We start from the raw sequence: 24,085 nt of genomic DNA on the forward strand, positions 1-24,085 counted from the left end.
GTATCTTTACTTTTTTTTCGCGTGGGGAAACGTGGAGGGTAATCTGTGTATATGCATAAATCCCGAAATCATCACGTCCTTTCCGTCCTTTTCCATATTTTTCTCCCTTCTGTCGTTTTACTCTTTTCCCAGTTTTTTCCCCCCTTCTGATTCTTGCGCACACCTCGTTGTATATACCTCTATGTATGTATATATATGTATATATATATAGCGAAAGCTCTCGTTTGATACTCGAAGAAAAAGCCCGTGAAAGCAAAGTAACACCGGCAAGCGACATCAGCCCATCATAGCGCCTTCCTCTATGTAGGAAGGTTAAATGTATATGTCGACACCATCATATAAGATTCAACATAGCTATAGCCAATTAGTGTGCTCAGATTGCGCTCGTGACGTGGTTGCAAAACCTTGCTTATTTTGATTGTGTCCATCAAACAAATTGCCCCAGCACTCCGAAGAAAGACTCCCGTTATTAATTCGTTTCAGCGCGCAATTAGAATAAATCGTTCGAGTAAAAAAAAAAAGAGGAAAATGGATCAAATTAGTGTGCCGATGGAAAGTCGATTCAACACCGTGCGGTCTAGTTGCGAAATGCAGACGCGGCAAAAAATCAAATTTTTATTGTCACGAATAAAACGCGCGCGAACGAATTTCCGTCGGAAACAGTAAATGTTTATGCTTGCCTCGTAAAACGTTGCCGTCTCTGCGGCATAGAGACCACGCCCGTCCATTAACTACGCGTTGAGTTGTTACTGCGAGTTGAATAAATAAATTTGTTTATCGGAACAAAACTAAAATTTTTATGTGCGAGCGTAGAGTCCACAATGTGACTCCTCATTTATATTTAATCCGTTTTTTCTTTTTTTGCGAATCGAACGGTACACGCCGTTGTACACGCCGGATAGGAAAATATCTAAATCCGATTTAATAAAATAATAGGTCCGCGCGAATAGTGAAGCAATAAGCAACTCGTGTATGCAAGTGTGAAACGATCGCGAATGCTTATAACGATGCTGTTACACAGCATGGTAAAGCCGCTGTGAAATAAAACTAAAATGAGCGTGAAATTAAAATGCACTGAACTTAATGGCGAATATAATTTGAAAGAAGACCACCGTTCTATATTTGCGGGCGGTTTTAACAACGGATGAAATGTTTTGGGCGCATGGGGGCGGCGTTGCCTGTGGAGAGGTACGCTTTTGTCCGAAATACCGTTTGAAAGATTTGAGGAGAGAGAACCGCATAATAATACTTGAGTCGAGTTGATCGATTTCGGCGGCGGCGGGCAGATGCGCGCCGTCATCTCGCGCGACGACGTCCTCGTTATTAAAGGCAGCCATCGATCGGAAAATCGTTCCCGTCCTATGCACATTTTATGAGCGCCGCTAATAATACTCCGGTCCGGCCCGGTACGATCAACGGTGATTCGAAAGACATTGATCCCTCATTAAGATTTCATTATTATCGAGCTTGCCTTTCGGTCGGTGACAAAGTTCGATGAACTAATACGCAAGCACGTTACGGTCAATTTATTATATGCGATGTAACAACGATGAAATACCGATGAGAAAGAGGTATGAAAGTGGTACGGATTATTTATTATTTAGGCAAAAATTTTATCGGAGAACTGATCTTGCCTCGCGGGCATGTATGTCGTGTTAAGTTCGTTTCTTAATGAATCCGCGCGCGACATATAATTGTTACACATAAAAGTACAACATCTACGCTCGAAATACGTGTATTGAAAGAGATATCATCTATTGTAAAAGAAACGTCGCGCGACTCGCCGACAAAAATCGATTTGTTAATACAACTCTTGAAATGTATTTAACATTTTATTCTGTCAAACTAATTGACTTATGAATTGAAGATGAACAATTTATGACTATTTCAACTGCAAATGTTGGAAATGTGTCTGAGATATATATATATATTACCGGCGGTAAATTCCGTCTCTGCCACGATTAAGAGGTACAGATGGTGTTACGCGAAATGACACGAGAAACTTCACACGTATTTAGACAAATAATGACCAAATTTATTGCCCTCGACCAGAAAATCGATGAGACCGCGACCGCGTTGCGGAAGTACGGTGATTATTTATTGCCCGTGAGATAGCCCCGTCTGAAAAGCAACGGCAGTTTTTTAGTCTTATCGACGTCGGCCGTATTAAAGCGAAGAGAACAAAGAAGAATGAAGGAGTGTTTATAAATTTATCGGCAGTGACAGCGAGGAAATAGTTCGACGCGCAATTTATAAGAATGCTAAAGCATGCACCTTATTTATCATCAAAGCGTGCGACAAAGCCGCCACGTGCGCTCTTAATGATTTTGATATTATTAAAATCAATAACGCCGATGAATCGAGAAACTGTCACAAAATACAACATAGGCACGGAAGGGAGTAAAAATTATGAATTAATTTCCATAACTTTAAATTTCAATATTTTTTTCGCAATAATAAATTTATATAATCGTATATAAATAAAAATATTCAAATAAATAAAAAAATATGTGCGTGAGCATACATGATGATTTATTTGATTTCGATTTCGCCGATTTTGCTTCGACAAAAAAATACATATATTATTTAAATAAAACGTTAATATTAACAATAATACATTTTGGCGATTCGTTAAAAACTTTATGCATGCGTGCGTGCGTGCGGTGTGCGGCGCTCGCTCGCGCTCGCTCGTGCGCGCGCGCGCGTGTGTGTTTATGCGTGTGACACTTGTTGTTCTCATTCTGACACGTTCTGTCGCCGCGATAAGTGCGTTATTCGTCCAATAGCGAACATTCGCTGAGCTTTACGATGCGGTGTAGTGTTTTACGGTGCATCAGCGACAACGGAAAATCACGATTTGTCATTTTCAGTTTACTTTATGGCCTTTTGCCATACCAATCGTCGAATGATTCGCCAGCGTCGTGATAAATCATAAAGCACGATTCTTCCTCGCTCAAAAAAATTGTAAGCCAAGTCGCAGTAAAAATATCAGACAGGCCATGTTAGATTTTCCCGTGCAAATGTCTTTTCGCGATATCGAGAGATATAAAATTTCATATACGGAACACTCCTGTCGCGAGAGGATATATTAATACATAATATGTAATTTTTCCGCTATCACATCATTAAGCGACTATTAAAATGAAAATGTCAAAAGTTAATTAATTATGTATCGCACTTGAATCAATATCTCCGGAAGGCATAAGATATCTTCTGAATCAAGATATTGTAACTTCATGCATGCGTTATTGAACACGACGTTAAATAAAGTGACATTTATTTCACGAGAGAATTATTAAAATTATGAAACTGTATGCACATGTTACATCGCAAGCTTAACGGAGCTTCTTCAAATCGGACAGATTTACGATTTCACGCTCGCGATAAAATAGCAAATTACGTTGATCCTCATTAATTCTGAGTGTCTCAAGGAGTGGATTTTGAGCGACACAGAATGTACCGGCGTACCTCTCTACGCTCTGATCGTGAGTAGTTCTTTGCGGGTGGATCTCGAGGGGCCCGGAAACTGTCACGGACGTGGCGAAGTGTCGAGGCCAGGTCGTAAGTAAAATGAATTTAACATTTGGCGTTTATATGCGGCCTGCAAACTGCGCACCGTTGGGAACGAGCTCGACAAACTCGACGTCGCGAGTTAGGCGCGACGCCTCGCGTATACGCCTAATATCTGGTGTACAAACGCGCGCATCCAGACGCATTACGACGACAGGGATCAGAGTTGCCGTATGCCGGCGGCAAAATTTATCGTTCACGTAACGGAGGGAGACGGAACTCACCGAGAGTCGAGAGTTTCCACCGGCCTGCATCTCGCGCCAAACTTTATCGGTGTTTTTATATCAATGCGAATTTGATAGTTCAACGTGCAAAAATTACGACAGCTTGTACGAATCTGAAACTCGGAATTATTCGCACGCTGGCGGTCCGCCAGCTTCAAATTTGAGATTAAGTAGATATTAGCGAACTTATACAGCCGGAATTAAACCGGAGAATTTTGCATGGAACTTTGATAATTGATAATTTGATAATTGATGGGAGAACTTACGAGCGATTAAATCATGACAAAGAAGCAAAGATGAATATCTTCCTCTCTTTGACGAGATCCTCTTTATAATTTTCCTCGGGGCGGAAACATCCAAGTGCAAATGTCGCGATTATTATCGCGAAGAACGTTATAAGAAAGACGATCAAAGATAATTATCTTGTGTTACGAGAATGGGAAAAGTACATTGTATATATAACGAATTGCTCGCTTTAAAAACAGCCAACGGCAATTTATCTAGCGCCACGGATGTAATTATCATTGGCCACGCACATTGAAGTATCTGCGACACAATCTACGAGAGCATCGAGATCGTTCCATTAACGTTGGTCGCCACAGGTTACCCGCAATTCAGATATAATCGAGTAGAGCTAGTTTAACAAAATTTCATTCTCGGCTTTCGAAATCCGCGCTACAAAATTACATATAAAAGTAAGCTCGCGTCAAGCTATGTGCAAATTAATTTCTTAATTGCGCCAAAATTAGACGAATTTCGTACATAAATGCGACATTAGTGCGCATTTTATTTCGATCAAATTATTATTTTTTTTTTTAGGAAATGTTAAACGTGATTGACAATGATAAATGCGATTCATGGACTGTTAATAAATTTATGCGACAAAGTAATTACGATCGAGTAAGGGTAACCACGTGCTTTCTGATGTTACAGATGATGCCGTCGGTTCGACGCATGGAAATAGCGCTTCCATAATAGTGCGAGGAAATCGCTCCATTAATGGTGATCACCTCAAGTTACCCGCAATTTGGAAATAATTGAACAGGGCAAGATCGACGATTTAAGCCGTGCGTCATCGGCATATATTCACACATTAATCGACATCTGGGATGCTGCACAATTTACTGCGTGCAACATAAAATAGTGCGTCAGTGCTCTATTTCACGGAACAAAATATCTAAAATTGATTATACTTTTGTCGAAGCGTATTGAATAAAAATCGGTGAAATCGACCGTTCGCACAAAGTGACGGTTCTCTTCCTGCCTCGGCGGACCTATTTACGGAAAATGTCTCGTAAGAAAATCCACTCGAAACGTTCTGAAATTTTCAATGCAAACGAAACAGCGCAAAAGATTGGAAGGGGCACAAAACAAACGTTCTCTTTTGGAGTGCTGGGTATCCCTGCCACTTTCCTATTTTAACTTCGTTTCTTTCCTTACGCGGCACTTGATCTAACTCACACATTATAGAAAAACGGTGCGTATGATACGTGTGTCGTACGTGTGTAACATGTAATGCTATATTATATATCATATATATAAATATATATATATATATATATATATATATATATATGCCTATATTATGTATATAGATCCGAGCTGAAGCTACGAAGCGTGAGAACGGCTATCTATGGAGCATCGCTATTGTGTGTTGCACTCGTGAGTCTTGTGTCGGACAGAAGAAGCCGCGAGATGCCCGTCATGGGCGCGGGATGGGGGGTTTTTCTGGTCACGGCTGGGACTAGGCAGGAGATAGGTCGAGTCTCTCGTGGCAGCGAGGGATCCCCGATGGCGAACGGACAACGAAAGTGGTTCCATTTGCGACGGCGATAGAGTACCGAGGAGGATCTCACGAGAGATCTCCCCGGTTCGCACGCCGAGGGGCGACGAGACGGGATAATTCTCGGCAGTTTTCTGCATGGAAATTCGGCCACGTTAGCTCGTTAAGCGAGAACAAGACGTACTCCCGTAATTAGACGGTAATTAAGCGATGAGAGCCGCGATTGAGGCATGTTTTTATCACTGCGATTTCAACGACGGACTAATTATTTATTAATTTCAAGATATATGTTCATTAAAATAATATATATTGTAATAAGCTTAAATTACAACTTTTTATATATTTAATGGATTCAAGTAATAAGTGTTGTAAAGTTGACAAGGTATAAAATTTAAAAATTTATGGATTTATTAATTATTAAATAACTTAATGTTATTTGTTAAAATGCACCGATTGTAAAAAGATTAATATTTTTATTTTCAATAAAGAAACATCAAATGCAAGTTGACTTGTACAAATTCTTAGCATTTGGAAAATGTGCCCTGAAAAATTTCCAAAGATTTTACGCTTTGATATGATCGCGTAGTAAATCGAAATTCTGCTGCAGATTTTCCGAAAATCCTCCCCTTTGTCGCACGGCACGGCGGTCACATCGGCCGCACGTGGGACAGTCACATCTCGCGATCCCTCGCCCTCTTTCGTCCCTTCGCTTCCCGTTTATTCGAGTAAAAGCGCGTGTAGCTCATTCGGAAGAATTTGAGGGATCGATAATAATCTTGGTGCTCTCGGTGTGTATTGAGCGTGTGTCGGTGTGTAAGTGGAGACAGTAGTGTACCTGGTTGCCGTCGTAGGTCCAGGATCCGAACTTCATGTCACAGTGTTGGTCGTCAAAGGGGAACCAAGTGATGTCTATCTTGCATGTGCTCTTGAAGATGCCCGGAGGGACGTACAGGCAACTGCCGTTATGCGTGACCACCACGTTTGTTTGGTACGTCCCGTCGAAACCCTCATCCGCACTAACGTTTCATATCATACTTCCATTAATTACCCTCGTCAGTCGTCAATCGTGATCGTTTTCGCGGCCGGATTAATCGCGCGTCTGTTTAATCACCGCGTGATGGAGCGGGGAATGTCGTCGTCGTTTCTTGTGTTGCTGCCGGCAAGATCTCGTACGAAGGATATTGACACAAACGGAGAACGCGAATGTCGCGCGCTTGAACGTCGGAAGTAAGGAGATGGATGGGATACTTGAAGCATGGGGAATTTCTCCGTTCCAATTACATTTACTTGCGACACGGTAATATCCATTAGATAACACGGTCTTGCACGAAAAGATTAAGCAGATTCAAGATTCAAGCGCAATTAGAAATATGGAGATTGCCTATCTTTATATTCTCACCTTACAAACCCGGTTGTCCTTTGACCTGTTGTACTTTCGTCATTTATCTAAATCATAATATCCTGCCGTATCTTTCACGCCACATCCTGAATAGATAATAAAATGAGAATCACGAAGGTGAAGGAGAAAGATAGAATGGGACACTCGCGAATGTTATTCATGAAAATGCAAACCGTTTAGGACCGCTTTTACGAGAGGCTCTTTAAGCGCGACCCGGGACTTTCCCGGGATGAAAAAGAGAAAGGGTAAAAAGAGAAGAAGAGCAAGAGGAGGAGAAAGGATGCGCTACGAGCCAGTTCGTGTTAATCCCCCAAGAATAATTTGAAGCGACCACTTAAACAGCGTTAAAGGATAAAAACGGATATTTGTGCTGGTCTGCGCACGCGAATTTTTATGACATCTTTATTTAGCGAAGCGGCTTATTAAATTTTCGTACGTCGCGCGATACGGCAGGCGTGAGGGCGTGCAAAATTTCTATTCCTCCGGGAGATGTGCTAATAAATGGGCTGGGGGTGGTCCTTTATGCCGGTACGCAAACCACACCCCCGCGGGGAAGATAAATCGAATATTAGACGACCTGTAGAAATTGAGCACCGCGTGCTCTCGCGCAAACGTTCGTGAAAGCAATGTCGGTGGCGCCGACATTAATGTTCCCTTGGAGTCGCTACAAGAAGGCGGCATCGGCATTGTCGGTGGTTTCGAGGATGTCATTCTCGCCAATCGAAAATCGATGCCGCGGTATCATTAAAGCGCCTTTGCGCTTCTCGTTACTTTTACACGTTATCACGGAATGGAGAACGAAGGGGATTGGATAAGACAGGAGAGACGCGATGGGTGAGAGACGGGCGGGAAAAAAGGGGGCGCGCATTCGGTCTCTCCTTTCGGAGAGTGAAGTTAATTAATTTCAGCGGGGAATTGAATTTTCAGCGCCATTGTATTAATCGTTATCTTGCGTCTCTTCGTACGTGATCTTGCCGCGCTCGTCCGTTTATTCGCGACGGGCTATTAAATGCGGTCCTGTCGGTTTTGTGTGTTTTGCCGTTTGTCCCAGATCGCGGAGTTGAACGACGTTTCTCTTTTCAATGTCGATTAACGCGCACTCCAATCAAAGTGTGCGCGCGCGCGCGACTCGATATTGGGAAAAATAGGGCTTTATGAAATCGATCGGTTCGGGGGGGAAAAAAAAAAAACCGGTCGGACGCTCTCTCACTCTCTAATGCACGTTTTATTCGGGCGCGTCATGGATAGCGGCATTGTTGTCGTTGTTGTGTGGCTAATGAAGACTAACGAGAAACGGGATTTTCGCCGAAAAAGTGTGTCTGGCTAATTAATTTCGTTCGTGCACGACGGAACGAAACCGTGTTGCCGCGAGTACCGGGCATTGGATTTTGTCGATCGTGTTGTCCTCTTTTACGGCGGGAAACTTTGTTATCCGCCGCCGCATTTGTCTCCCGAATTCGCGGCGCGGAACGCGCGATACGACGGGCCGGAGGAACTGCGGGTGTTTCGTGACAGTTGTTGCGATGATGTGTTGCTGCGCGAATGCGTGATATAATTAACCACGAAGAAAATATTACGATTCCAGCGGCTTGTAACAGAACTGTGAGAAAAACCGCGCATGCGACGTGCGGCATTATCGGCGACCAGGTCAATAGAACCCGCGATAACGGCGCGCGGAATTTAATGAACGAATTGTAAGGGAACTAATTAACGACATCAAGGGATGCATTAATATAGGTTAATGGCGATCTTCTGACGGGTTATTGCAGGATTGACGGATCGTTTCCGTCACACATTGTTGACAGGGATGTCAATTACATCGAGTTACAACAATACGACCTCGATTTATCTCTGGTAATGATATGATTTTACAGAATTTTTCTCGAATATAAAAAAGAAAAGGTTTATTTGTTCTCACCCCCTGAAAAATAGTGCGCGATTGCCGAGTGGAAATTTAATGAAGTGCGGCAAGTAATATACGTCACAGCTCGCTTCCATTATCACTGACGAGTAATACATCAGGAAATTGTATCAGGGGAAGTTGCGACACTCTTGATGTAACTTAACATAATCCCGTGTAATGGAAGTTACAATTTAGCTTGACATTGCATTGCACTCGATACCGCGCCATCATAAACTTCCTGTGAACTTGCCAAAGTTTTCGTTAATACCCCTCGACCCTGTGACAACGGCGCGGCCGCCGCAAAAGTTTACGCTCGAAGAGAAACCAAGTACCTGAATGCCTAACGATTGCTCGACGTTAAGTACTTGCTTAAGGATGGCTCATAGGACGGTTAAGAATGTAAGGAAGTTCCCGCGTACACTGGAAACTGTCGTTACGCGAAATCTTTTTAGCGCCGTTGGCGTATGTTGCTTAGCAGAGTGTGAAACGAAGCGGAAGGATATTCAACGAGCGAGTTAAGTGCACCACCGGCAACCTACGATGTTGCAACGTTCGCGTAAAATTTCTGCAGTGATAAATTCTAACTTGCGCGAATTTATGTCACATTGATCTGGCGTCTTTAATTATCGCGACACCGCGGCAACAACTGAGATAAGGTAAGCCAGAGGATAAAAAAAATGATACGGAGGATTTAAATATCGTCCTCCCGCGGCAGCGTAAACATAAACGAGGCGGATTTTACTACCATTCGAGACAGTTGCACTCGGTGCACGATAATCGGGATGCACATATTTTGGCGCGTTTATCTGGAGCGCTTAGCGCTCCGTCCGAAAAGCCGACGGGAAAGTGAGGATGAGAGCCACGCGAAAGAGAGAAAGAGACAGAAGGATGGTAGGTTCTGTCTCACTCACTGTGACATTACGAACGTAACTTGTGAGAGGCTTATGTACTTTATTCGGTTCTCTAAGCAAGCACCTCTGCCGAGGGAACGGCGAATGTTTGTACGAAAAGTCCGATCTTGAACGCCTCAATTTCCGAATGGAAAGAACGTCTGTGTGAATTGGACCTTCGAAATAACAATAGAGGAGGTGAACTGCGCACGGTGCACAAGAACGGTCGAATGTCGCTTTAACCGTACGACTGCCGTAGAGAGCAGAAACTAAGAAAAATAGTGGTTTTAATGGGGATTTAAATTTACGCTTTTGATGAATTAAGGCTCGAGGGATTAAAAGACAAAACCTTGTTTTTCAAAGTTTTAATTAAACGTTGACAGAAATTAAAGTTAATTTCTCAGTGGAACTGAAGTGGCATCTTAATGATCCTGAAATTGCTATTTCTATATACGTTAAATTAATTGTTCAATTAATGATCAATTACTTTTACAAATTATTTTCAATCACAATATTTACTTTTACTTTTTATGCAGCAGTCTGCAGCATTTTACATTTTTCTGTGCTTTAGGAAAGAATTTCCCATAGCTTTTTTATGCGCCGTATCCAAATTTGCAAAGAAAAATATTCTATTACTTCAAGTTTATTTTAAAAAATTGTAATAAAGCGTTCAAAAAAACGCAATTTTTGCAGTTGGTAAAAATTTATTGCTAATAATGGGTCCCATGTGTGAAAAATTTTAAAAAACTCAAATTAATGCTTGAACATTGTACTTTGAATATGAAATATCGAATCTTTTACCACCGGCATCATCGCGCTTCTGGCACTCTTTGTTTTCAGAGGTGAATGTAGTACAATATCAAATAGACCGTTGCCCTATGCAGTCCCATGAGAAACCGTTGCAAATAAAAGTTTCAATAGTAAATTTGATATGGGAATAAAAGAGCATATTTCGCTTTTGGTTTATTAGAATTATATAGTTAACTTTTTTAGAAACCCGATATTTTTCAAAAAATGTTTAAACAATGATTGTTTTAATAAATAAAAACTTTTTTACAAAATAGTATCTTTAGTCTTATGTATTACACTATTGAAATTTTTACTGCGTGTAGTGGTTTTGTAGTGGGCTACAATAGGGCAATCATGCTTTATCCTGTGAGTGTATACACAGAAAAATAACAATTCTGCCAAAAAAGTGATTACTCTATTTACTTTTTCCCTTCTAATAAGTAATTATCTACAATAATAATTTTTTTCATAATAATATTAAAATACACTTATCATAAATTTTAGAAAAATTCAATATCATACAACATAATAGCATGGGAATGATATTTTTCTATGTGTACAACCTTTAAAAGCAAAGTGCACTTGAGATGCAACGGTGCCACAGACAAAATAATATTTAAATAAATAAATATTTTTATAAAATGTTTTTAATTAAATTAAATTTAATTAAATTTGACTGTATTTTCAAATAAATATTTTCATATTAAAGTTTAAGTTTTAATTTGAACCCTTTACGAAATCTATAGAACATCAGTTCTATCGGCTACGAAGTTTGTCAAAAATATGTCAAAACATATTTAGAAAAACGTTTTTAGAGTATCGACTCTATTTTTCTCATAAATTTAACGTGATAGAACATTTTTACTTGCAGATTTCGGATTCAGCACCCCAAAAATGATAAAAAACTATTCTTATTTTTTAAACCGCAAAATTATGTAGACCCGTGTTATTTCGATGTTTTATTGCAGGTCTCATAAGAGATGAAGGATTCAATTAGACGATTAATTCGACGGTTAATAATTTAAACTCCCGAAACATTAATTTAGAAAAACCCGAATTCAATTTCATCACAAAATGTAATGAATAAAATGATAATTTGGTAAGACACGTGTAAAATAAAGTTACGTGACGTATTTGCGTTTATATACTCACATATTAATGACGGAGATATGATTACACTTCGATCGATTGATTGATGGGCGATAATAAAAACGCGAACAAGTAAATAAAATAGCAATTGACGCGGCTCGGAATAGTAGAGCGGAATGATATTTGGCGATGGGCCTTGAAAATGAAACACGGTACGACGGAATTAAAGGACAATGTTTATCGAGTCGTCGTCACTTCCTCTTCCTTTGGCGAGCTCTATCCTCCAGTTGCGCCGGCGTGCATCAAAGTCCACGCGCTGTCGCGTTCATGAATTCCGAGGGGCGTTTTCGTCGATTGTTCCACGTCGAACAAAGGCGAATCCCACTGCGGTGCCTATTGTCGGGTTTTCGGGATAAATTCTGTTCTCTAGGATCGCTGACCCCCCCCCCTCCCCCCACGATCTCTATGTTTCGCCTCTGTGCCTCGTTCCCTCTTCGTTCGTCGGGGAGTTCTCGCTCACGTAGCACGTCGCTCTCGTGGGTCGCGATATTCATGAGAGGAGTGCGCTCTCCGATGTTGCGAGCAACAAGTAAGTCGCGCGCTCTGAATAGTAGGCGGCAACCCTACCCTTTTGTTCCGCGAGTAACGAGCACCCCCGCCTCCTCTTCATTGCGACGGAATACTGGGTGTATCTTTAAACAATATCGGTGAAGATGATGGTACTTCGGACCGATTCAAAAGCGCACGGTAATCCACGGTAAGCGAGATCGGCCGAGTCGCGAAAAAAGTGGAACGATAATTATCAGGGGTAATTAAAAACTTGCCAATGCAGGCAGGAGAGCTCTTTCGGGTTACAACGGCTGCTCCGAGAGAAGAGACTTTATGTATCCTACAAACGAATGAAATTCCAGTAAATTCTCGCTAGAGAGACAGTAAGATGTAAAATCGTTTCTACAAACGGCACGATATCGAGATTTGCAATGGCTTAATTGAGATTTATATATTATTATTATTCGTGTCAAACAAATTGTCTTTTGTCTTATATAGACGAAACAGCGAAAAGAAAAATATATTTTAACAATTAGAAGTAAATTTTTAATGTTCAATGTGTAAAATAATAGAAAGTCAGTGATTTCTTTTCGAATTTGCAGAGTTGTGTCGCCTGAGAATATGATCTGTAGGTAATTAGAAATTTTGTATCGTTTAACGAGTTTGTGTGACCATCATTTGTAAAGCTGCTGGATCCGCATTTAATTGTTACTACTGGTATTTTATTTTTTATATCTATATATTTAACGTATCTAACAGCGATATAAAATAATAGTTATATAGACGAACCTAATTTTATAATAGATCGCGTCTCAGAAACAAGTGTAAGTCTAACGATCCACGTAGACACAGAATTAATGTCTTACACAAAACACGCCTCTTGTTCAAATACACCCTCTTTTCCCTGCCCCTTTCTAAAAAAAAGGGGGAAAAAGGAAAATTGCGCAATGTTAATTATAGATTCCGACGCGTCTACGCTCGCGAGTATCGTCGCGTAGCCTGCTGATGCGTGCACCGCGTAAATACCGCGTAAAGGTGAAAATATTACGCGATCGGGTCAGCAGGAATATAAAAATATTATGGATCGATGACGGGAAAAGTCCCGCTGTCCGTTGGCGGCTATCGTAACGACGTGCCCCGACATAACACGCAGGCGCGTGCATTCAGAGATTTCGAAACGTCGATTGTTTGCGTAACACGAACGTAACGATTAAATTGTTCAGGGATAATTGGGCCGACTGTTTCGCGTGTACTTTCACGATTTCTGACAACACTACAATTTATTCTAATATAAATAGATCCGTACGTTCGCAACATGTATTATATTCGTGACGGAAGTCATTCGGCGTTTGAAGCGGCACGTGACATCAAAGGTTCTCCCCGATCGTCGCTTAATCCAATGCCGATACTCAGGCTTATCGGTACGATAGTCTAACAATAAGACGTTTAACATACGTCGCTCGTGCGATCACAATATCTTTCGATTCTCGTGATTGCTTTTCTAATCCTTCACTAATTTACAAAGAATTTAATCTCGTTATCATACTTTTTTTTTTAAAAGAGCACTGTTTTTGTAAGATAAAGGAGCACACAGTAGTTTTGTAATAGATATACAGTAGTATTTTTGTGTAAGACTACTTTCAGAGAGAAGAGATCTTGTCATTCCAGCTACAAAGTTATGAAATTGAATGCATCAACTTTAAAGATTTTCAGATTTTAGAGAAAGACGCTACAGAGAGACGAACGATTAAGATGCGTAATCAATTCTTCAGCACGTCACAGCATTTCCTAATTGCGATCCACCTGTAAATTACCTTCAACTACAATAGAATAGACACTAATTGTAAGTGCACGTTTGAAGTATCTGCGTGAGTCTCTGTTCAGATTCTGTGTGACTTTCCTTGTGCGATATAGTTGCGTGCCAGAGAAAAAGCCAAACAAAAAAAAAAAGAAAGGAAAAAAAAATTATCGTTAGACACTAAGCGCAAACGACAGACAGCGATACTCTGTCCGTTTCATCTCGTTAGACTTGATCGTTATCATAAACCGACACATGCAACGACTAACGAGCCGCGTATCCGCCCAGGCGCCTTCGCCGCATGGAGATTGAAATGTCAAGCGTGGAATTCGGGTTGCGCCCTCGAGGCCGGATTGATCGTCGGTCGACGTCTCCGTCGTTTATGTGTCTCACTGATTTACGCGCGTCGAACGGATCGATTTAACCGTCTTCATCATTGTCATTCCGACCGAGGATTGGACTCGCGAGTTAGTCCAAGTTTTTTTTTCGCGACCAAGTCTATTTTGTTTTTTTTTTTTTTAATTATCGGCGGTTCAGCGTTTCTCTTGTCTTCTTGTTAGTTTTCCAGGACGGTTGGGGTTTCACCGACCTTGCCGCGAAACCCGCTCCTTTCAGGCTTTCTCACCACGTTACATTTACGAAGGAGTCCCGAGTCACGTATACCGAGTGAATAAAAATCTTTCCGTTTTACGACTTTCAGTCTTATCAATGTCTAATTTTCATTCACATCATTCTTCGTATTCGCTTACCCATACACCGATACTGTTCAATTAGGGACATGTCAACTATTGAGTGCATAACATACGTAGAATGAATCCTGTTCTGGAATCTACATTTTACATGGTAAATTTTAAGTAAAATCTTATTTTACTTTAATAATAAAAATATCAAAATATCGGTTCTGACTTGTGATCAATTAAAAAAAAAAAAAAATAAATAAAAAAAATCAAAATTTCGTTTCTCAGTTTGTATCGAATAACTATAGTCGTCGAGTTTAATAAAGTCAAATTTCTAAACAAATTCTAAACAAAAATATTAAAGTCAATCAATCAAGCTTTTAAACCAATTAAAGAGAGTCCGGAAATTAATCAAATTAATTCACATTATATCGAGCATAATTCAACATTTTGGGACGCTGCATGTGTACATGTATGCCGTCCGTCCAGTCCGCTCATTGCGCGCCCACGTGCAAATAGCACCGACGACGACATAACGAGGTGCGGTGACCCGCTCTCAAACTCCGTATGTCATAAATGTCGGGGAAACGGTCGGAAAGTTAACGGCGCCAAATCACCGGGAGACGACGCGCAATGTCGCCTAAATTCTCGTTCGCGAAACTAGGTGGCTCGCGGCGAGTTACCGCCGCCGGCTGTGAATATTGCAAACAATCCTGATTTTCTGCTTCCCCGGCACTCGATCTAAGACAGCCCCGAAGCATATTAATAACAACAGCATGTCAATTCGAAAGATAATACAAGCGAGTCGTCGCGTTCAACATAAAAATTTGTCCTGCTCGCACTCGTGAAGACTATTGCAAATAGTTTTAGCTGACATGCCTGTCGCAGAAGTCCTCTCGTGCGAGAACATATCAATTTTGTAGCGTGCATTTACGGCTGACAAGGACACTCTGTCAAGTACGTCACCGTTTGTGCTCTAATATACGCGATATCAAAGCCTTAAGATTAATGTTCCCGATTTCTCTAACTGTCCGCACGAAGAAAGAGACGAGAAATAGATATTTTCTCACGGACAGCCTGTGCGCGATGATCTCCCGGGCAGATGCGACGTTATTTCGTAAGATGAAAAGCAAACTGTCGATACGATCAGAGCGGTGATACGTGAAATCCTCCTATCTCTCCCGGAGGAGAAATTTCCTCATCCGTTTTCGCGGCTCGGGACTCCATTATCAGGATGCGTATATTCGTCCTGGTTAATAATCGAATTCAACGAACGGTGTGTGCAAAAGGAGCAGGCACCGGGCCCGGTCATGCGGTGGCCCGCAGTAACGGGGTGGCCTGACGTCGCGTTTCAATTAATTATTCACATAATTACAACCGCCGCTCGCTGAGCGCCGTATTCGCTCTCGACGGGACGGAACGAACTCCGAAGATACACACACACACACATGTGTGGCTGGCTTGTAGAATTCTGTCGACTTTATAAACATTGTACTCCGGCCAGTATTCACCGAAGAGCAAATCAGATCAAAGCGGAACACGATATGTAATATAATAACTGTAAATCCGTATTAATAAAAACATGGGGATTCCATTTGTTATTACTCAAACTTTATGAATGGTTGATGATGGACTAACGTGTAGATTAAATATCATTAAATAAAATCTTGCTACGTAGTATTGATTACGTTTTTTACTTCTGATGCATTCAAACTTTACGAAAGTTTTCGAAAGTACAATGCAATTGTATTGTATTTATTTTTAGAATAGACTTCATATTTGATCCCATTATCGAGAGAGCTCGCGTTCGATCTGGTGCATTTCATTTATTCCTTGATTATTTCTTGCACTTTGGGGGTGTAACGCTTTCACGAAGATCGGATTTAAGAAGCACAAATGAGAGATTTGATTTCGAATAGGTTCGAGAAGCGCTGAGAAAATCAAACACATTCTCCGTTCCGACGTAAGTAAATAACGGGAATGATTATGAGTCCATATTTGTATGTAGATCGGGGAAATAGTATACGGTATGGACGGACGCGAATCGTGTTCTATGTACCCTGGTATCCCCAGGGTAGTGGCTGATAGAATTGCGACCGCATTCGTTCGAGAGCGCGTGATTCGATTAAATAACCGGATCAAGTATGTAGATTAGAGCATTCTCTCTTTCTCTCTCTCCCCCCCCTCTCTCTTTCTCTCATGAGTCGTGAAAATCGCAGCGGATCAAATGCGCTCTCGTTTTCGTCATATATATATATATATATACAAAGAGAGAGAGAGAGAGAGAGAGAGAGAGAGAGAGAGAGAGAGAGAGAGAGAGAGAGAGAGAGAGAGAAAGAGAGAGATTGTTATAAATTTATATATTTATGTAAACGGGGGCAAAGAAAGAGAGAGAGAGAGAGAGAGAGAGAGAGAGAGAGAGAGAGAGAGAGAGAGAGAGAGAGTTCAGTTGGATTGGCTCATCTGTGGATAGATCAACCAGTGAATTCCGTGAATATATTTCGCTATGTTCGATCGAATTCTGCGGCGACTCATGTTTCCGCTATGGTTCGCATAATATTCGCATATGTGGTTCCTACAGCATGGACAGAGGAATGGGGATAGACGCATTGAGACTTGCCTTCATTGACTTGCGTCATTTTCCATTATCAAATTCGCACCTAAATATTTCAATACGTCTACGTATTCACGTCTCTCAGACTTTCTTGTTTTACAGCATACATCACCTCATGTAAATTTTAGAACTTATTTCACAAGAAGTACAAAATTTCTGATAACCATCACATGCGATCGACATCCTGCCAATTTCTACGAATAAACAAGTTCATAATTCATACACAAAAATTTCTCAATGGCAATCCATATTTAATTTTTAAAACAAATTTTAAGATAAAATAATCCTCGGATCTGCGTAATCTAATTTTTAACTTTTATCTAACAACTGCATATAATGAATTCTTTGAAACATAAAGAGTAAGATAAATCTTTGATAAGTTGTAAGACAAAGTTGAGACGCTGGGCGAGAAAAATCACCCCCGAGGTTGTAAAACGAAATGTACAGGATTATTTCGATTTTCCGAAGTACATCGAGGGCACGGGCGGCGCAAATTTCGGCCACGAATGAAGTAAGACGTTACCGCGGTCGCTTCATACACTTTTCAGCGATAGCTCGCCGATGTGCTGCTGCTGCTGCTACTCTATGTGCGAGGTGAACGAGTGCTCTCACGGCCGGGAGAAGGTGTTCAGACGAAACGGATTTTACGAGCCGCGCACACGCCGAGGGCTTCAGTCCCGCGGGTTAACGGCGGCTTAAATTCAACGGTAATGCCCGAAAGTACCTTCGGGCGGGATACTCGAGATTCGCTTTACGCTTCCGCAGGAAGCGCCTTTTCCCTCGAAGGGACCGGCATATAACCGTTCCCCGGGGCCGGTTACAAAATGGAAGCGCACACACAGTGGACCCTCCGTCGTTATCTTATTTACACTTCAACTTCTCTAACAGGGTCGCAGAACCGACATCTTCAAAATTCCAACGCCCACAGGACTCGTTCCGTATATATAAGTACATACGTATACCGCTGTGTGAGATAACCTGCTGCTTGTTCGCGTAGCTGTAATGGCAAGGAACCTTCATCCTTCATCTCGCTCAAGTGGCGAGAGTGACAATTAGGATTTTGAAAGTGTAATATTAACGCTTATCCGGGGCAACTGTGAAAGAGACTATACTGAAAGTACTTTCTTTTCATAAAAAATTACCTTTTCTCAAAATTATCTTGTAGGATATAAATTTTGTTTCATAATTAAGATTATGTGAAAGCTTTGATTACGTAAAAGGCAGGTAAACATCAGCAGTATTTTCATACAATGCTGTTTTACAAGAGAAGAAAAAAAAAACCCCGAATGTTGCCTATTTACGTTCAGAAACTGGGTCGTCCATAGGATTAAGAACACCGAGGTCGGAGTGTGTACACTTTGCGCTTAACAATGGGGAACGTGACGGTAGTTCCGATTCGGTAGACGCGACAGCGAGCGTAAGGTTCAAATGGGCAAACCCGATGGTAAAGTCGCTGCACGGTTACGGTAGACGCGTAAATCAAGCTTCGTCGAACTGTCGGGTTATTTCGTCGATTCGTACGAGGCGCGATTGTTTTTGGAATATGCGGAGAATACTATCGAAACGCGAGACGTCAGGTAGATTTCGCACAGCTGCCTCGATAAACCGTACCCTTTGCCGACGCTCCTATAAATTTTTCCAGTCGATAATGGGAGCACATAAGTTAAATGATTTACCGGCCCACGACATACTTATCGGAGAATCGACGGTGTAATTTCTGACGACGATTTATGTGCCTTGATCGCTTCGAATAGGCTGAGAAAATATTTGCAACCTACCATGAAAATCCCATGGTCAACATTTTGCACGCGCATATTCTGCGTGCAGAAAGTACATAACAAAATTTTAGAATTACATCGCATCAGTTGAGAATTATCCTATGTTACTCTGACATTTGAATTCTATTATCAATTTCTGTTATTAACTTAGTCTTTTGAGAATATAGCAATACTGCAGTGCGTATTAAATCTCCTCCGAAATGATCGGTGAATACAGCAAAAATAATGCGAATAAATACGTCCACATCGAGATAACACGACTCCCCACCACATGATTGTACACGTTATGGCGATGAAACCGTCGATGAAACAATAAGCGTCCATTACGGATTGATCTCGGAGAGACAAGCGGCAAATTGAAAATGATCGCTAGACAGACTCGTCGAAATTCAAGCTTAACTCGTCGAGTCATCAGTGTTCCTATCAAGCTCTAGTGTCACTTTCCGTTAACGAGCTACCGCTCATACGGCTCGCAGCGCCTATTCGCATTCGCCGTGCGTCTGAAAAAAAAAAGCCAGAGTCCATATTTTTCCGTCTACGTCATTATGAAAGAAAAAGGAGACCCTCGACGCGTGCGTGCATTCTTAAAAAATTAATTTCCGGTTTGCGCGTTGGGAAGTCTTCCGGTAGTCCCGGAGTCATTGCACGCTCCCGTGGTATCCACAAAGGCAAAGTTTCCCCGAGACGAGACTTTAATTAATTGAAGTGATCCCGCACACTTTACCAGAGCGCCGGCAGTTCCCGGCGAGAAATTTCTCTCGCGGCCGACCCCGGACTGGCTAACTTGGCTAGTTGTTAGTTGCGGTCGGAGGTGGATTCGGCCTGTCCGGCTGACCACTTCCTTCTCTTTCCACTTGCTGTCTTTCACTTTTCCCGTCGCACTTTCAGCTCTACACACTATCTTTCTCTGTCGTTTGCCATGTCCACGCTTTATTTCCTCTATTTACGTCAAGGTTAAATGAATCGTTTCATTTACTGTTTCTCTATTTCTCTCTTTTTTTTTTCTCTCTTACGTCTATTTTACTAACAAATTAGTAGTTGAAATCTAGTTGTCAAACTAATTTTATTTATATTCGAATCATTAAAACTATTTTTCTTTTTGTCCAATAAATGTTTGTATTTGAAATGCGTAGTGTCCTTAAAAATTATTTTTCTCTTCTTTAAATAATTTTTGGAAATATTATATTAATATTTCTTACCTACTTAACAATAGAATGTTATTATCTGCTTTTACTTTACGTAAAGAAATCATTTTGTGCCTCTGTAAAACCCCTTCCATTTCTAGTCATTTAGAAGAGATTAACAATGTTACATGAGTAACGTGAGCATTTCGCTTATACCCAATTAATATGATGCATTGGGAAAGATTGTTATTGCACCAGATCAAACGTAGTTCCCGATTGCACCTAATCTAAATTGTGGCTAGAAAAATGCCTCATTATGAGCCGGATTACTTGCCTGAAAATTTCATTTCGAATATGGATCACAATCTTAACCACGTTTGATTGTTAATTCGATCCAGCACGATAGTCGACAGTTGGTGACGAATATCTAATTTACGCCTGGTTGAACGACGAATAATCTACGAACCGATCGAAAATAATCGGAGCGTGTAACGCGAAGGAGGGAAGGGAGAATCTGGTTCAACCTCCAAATCGAAACGCTGTTATTTCATCCGCCGCTTTTATAATTAAACCGTCCGAATTTATTCGCTAGTATTCCGTTTTCAATCACGACAGGATTAGTTAGTGCGCAGCGGTTGTGTTACCGTCGATATAAAAAAAAAAGGGGGAAAAATTCCGAAATTCACGGGAGAAACTAGTTTTTCACCCGATTATCAATGTATTCTCTTCTGATGTTCATAACAAAACGCATTCCGTTCCATCTGATTGCTCCGTGTCAGGCGATCGAGAATGTATGACTTATGTATTAGCCGCGTTGCATTAGCGCGAGGCATGAGAACGAGGCGTGATCACGCGATCAACATTGTCCGCTTTGTTATCGCGCGAATCGGCTGGCAGCGAGCGACGGGCGTATTAATTTTGCGGATCGCCGAACGTGAATCGTATAAATGCGTTCACGTACGGCGGCCCGAGAATTAGATGTATTATATATAGTTAGCAGCCTATAAATATACCTAAAGCTAATTATTCTAGAGGCTATGATAGAGAGAATGGCTGAAATTGCAAAGCCGGCCATGGCGTCAAGTCGTCCCTCAAAAAGAAGAGACTGTCCCGACTCGAGCGCGATTTCTCGACTTGATATTCTTCTCAATATCGCGATCATTCTTCATGTCATTTCAGTCCACAAAATCGCGATCGTCAAAAGGACTTTTTTTTTCACGCGAGAGGTCCCTGCTTTTACGGGGAACGTACGGCATGGCCGACTTAGAACTTTTGGAGAAATGAAAATGATCGGCACTTATGCAACTCGTTACTCTCTAGCCTTTCAATTAAAATCTGCGTAACTGCGTTCGAAAACTCGGCCCGACTCGCTTCGCGACTTCGCGCATCATTATTGTCGTCGACGAGCGACGAGATGCAAATCGGTATCGAGATCGATACGAAGCGAGAAGCAAGTCGATCCGATGAGAAAGATTTCTACGGTCGGGATCAATAATTACGTGGATACAATATTTACAAATGAAAAATGTAAAAATATACATAGTAGAAGTATATATAAATGTATAATATATACTCGGCTCTTACTAGGATTTAAATAAATGCATGCATTTTAGGGAATTTTAATATATAAAAGAAATATATATATGTATATATAACATGTGTATATATAATATATATATATATATATATAATACTTTCAAATATAAGAGAGATGCGAAGCAACACTAGGATAAAAGTTACGTACCCTTTGATTTTTCTTTTTTTATACTACATTTGCAATACCGTAACGGCACGTGAAAAGAGTACGAGGTACATCGAAAATAATTTACGCTCCATACGGAGTGTCTCCGAGGGAGCGAACTTAAAGTTAATGAAAAAACTTTTGCTGCAGTGGCGCTCTACCGCCGCGCTATTTCTTAGCCGTCGCAGCTTTTCTGAAAAAGACATTCTTAAAAATCTTAATTCTCTCTCTTAAGGGGTGTGCAGTCGTTTAAAGTCCATCGAAGAAATTCAACGCGGGCTGCTTACTCGAGGCAAACATAGTTTGTGCATTTTATTTTTGCGATAATAAAGTTTGTATCGCGATTACGTACTTTGCACGATTGTATATTTTTGCGATTGTCACGTTGATCGTTGTCGAGTCGATGTAAAGCTGTTTGCACGGTTAATGGTTTTCCGACGCTTTCGCGACGTAAACGATAGCACTTGAAATATTGACAGCCTAGAATCGCGACCAAAAGTCCCATGGGTTATCCTCATCGATGCGCGTGGTAATTGTAGCTGCATCACGGTGAATTACGTAGTGTTCCGCGGATGAGTGAGAAAGTGACGTAACGTGAACTTGTTGAATATTTTTATTCGCGTTACACAGTTTTTCGATTGTCGTTATTCTCCGATTATTAACGCGAGATTAATTAGACTTCTTCTCGGCTTTATTATTATCGGAACTATCTTGATTTAAATATCTTCGCGCAAATTAGAGGTTAAACAGTGAAATCTTTTCCGAGTTTTAGCGCGTGATAGTTGGAAAATCAATTTGCGCGCAGGACTTTTATTAGGCACACTTTATTAACACAATAATTACGAGTGTAATTAGTGCGCGGCTTTTCGTCCGACCAGTTTAATTAAGAATTCTATTACTGAGAGGACTGGCTAGCCCTCCTCTCGCGCCCGAGACTGAAATGCTCCTAACAAATTTGTTAGACGAAGCTACTGGTCAATACAAAATGAGAGTCTCTACGCAGATGTAACGAGGCCAGATTACCTGTTGTACATGAGGATATCCGGTTTCCAAAGCTTGTTCGGCGTAATACGAAGGTCCTTCACTCCGCCGTACTCGGACTCGTTCCACTGAAGGTTATAGTCCGTCCACTCCTGTACAAACACAGAAATAGAAAAATTATCAATTAAAAAGTATGAAATTACATTTCGAGTACTCTTCAGACATAGTACAACGTTATAACTCATTTTTCCCTAATTGCTCGAATATTTCTTTTGCAATTTCATAGAAATATATGAGATTATTTCCGACAGAATGAGTATGTCCATCTGAGAGTTTCAACGGAATCATTTGAATCAAGACTTTTATCGTATAATGAATATACATGTATAACATGGAGAGATACAAGCACAGCATAACGCATACCTTATACCACGACTGTCTATATTTAGACGATAAATATGAAAATTGTTGCAATGCATACAATAATACAAAATGAATAATCTGAGGCGCTATTAATTCAGATTTAATTACAAGTACAATTTTCCCGTTTAATAAACGTGATGGTTCTTCCGACCAATCCTCATTACGTGATATAAATGTTCACGTAATTTTCAATTTTCGTCTCTTTATTTAAGTAATATAATTATAAAATCGATATAGGCGCTTAACGTTCGCTTTGACATTTATATTATTGCCACGATCAAACTGCAACATGCATAAAACAACTATTGCAGTGAATAAAAATAATTTATGATAAAATTTTAAATCGATTCAGAAAATTGCTTTGCGGTAGAAACTCATTTAATTTAATAATATATATTGCATGTAACATCACTGTAGAATAATGAAAAAATGAAAAAATAGATATGTATACTTAATAGAATGAATGAATAAAATAAACAAATAATTGATCAGTTTATAAAAAAAAAACTCTAATTCCGTATTTTACGATTTTCGAAATTGTTTTGCTACAAAACTTTAACACGCCAATGAAATTTTGTGGTTTACCGTACGCTTGACGTTATACATAATTTCGATAAAATTTCGGGCGATTACATGGACAGCGTTACATGGTTCCGAACTATACATTATCCATTCTCAAGTATCCGGTAATAGAGGCCGATGAATTCATGAAACCTTTGGCCGCGAATAAATTTACACAAGTTAATTAATCCT

At 40.6% G+C, this 24,085-nt stretch overlaps 1 protein-coding gene across 3 annotated transcripts in view; it reads right to left on the reverse strand.

Annotated features, from left to right (window-relative positions):
* LOC105835220 (neuronal acetylcholine receptor subunit alpha-7) overlaps positions 1-24,085 on the reverse strand; it is a 236,248-nt gene that overhangs the window by 106,637 nt on the left and 105,526 nt on the right. For all 3 annotated transcript variants that reach the window (XM_036285954.1, XM_036285955.1, XM_036285953.1), the window contains exons 5-6: positions 22,952-23,061; positions 6,413-6,593 (exon numbers count right to left, since the gene is read on the reverse strand). In XM_036285954.1, the coding sequence (XP_036141847.1) occupies positions 6,413-6,593; positions 22,952-23,061 (291 nt within the window). The remainder of the gene's footprint in view (positions 1-6,412; positions 6,594-22,951; positions 23,062-24,085) is intronic.

The sequence above is a fragment of the Monomorium pharaonis genome, chromosome 4 (assembly GCF_013373865.1).
Source record: "Monomorium pharaonis isolate MP-MQ-018 chromosome 4, ASM1337386v2, whole genome shotgun sequence".
Classification (NCBI taxonomy): Eukaryota; Metazoa; Arthropoda; class Insecta; order Hymenoptera; family Formicidae; genus Monomorium; species Monomorium pharaonis.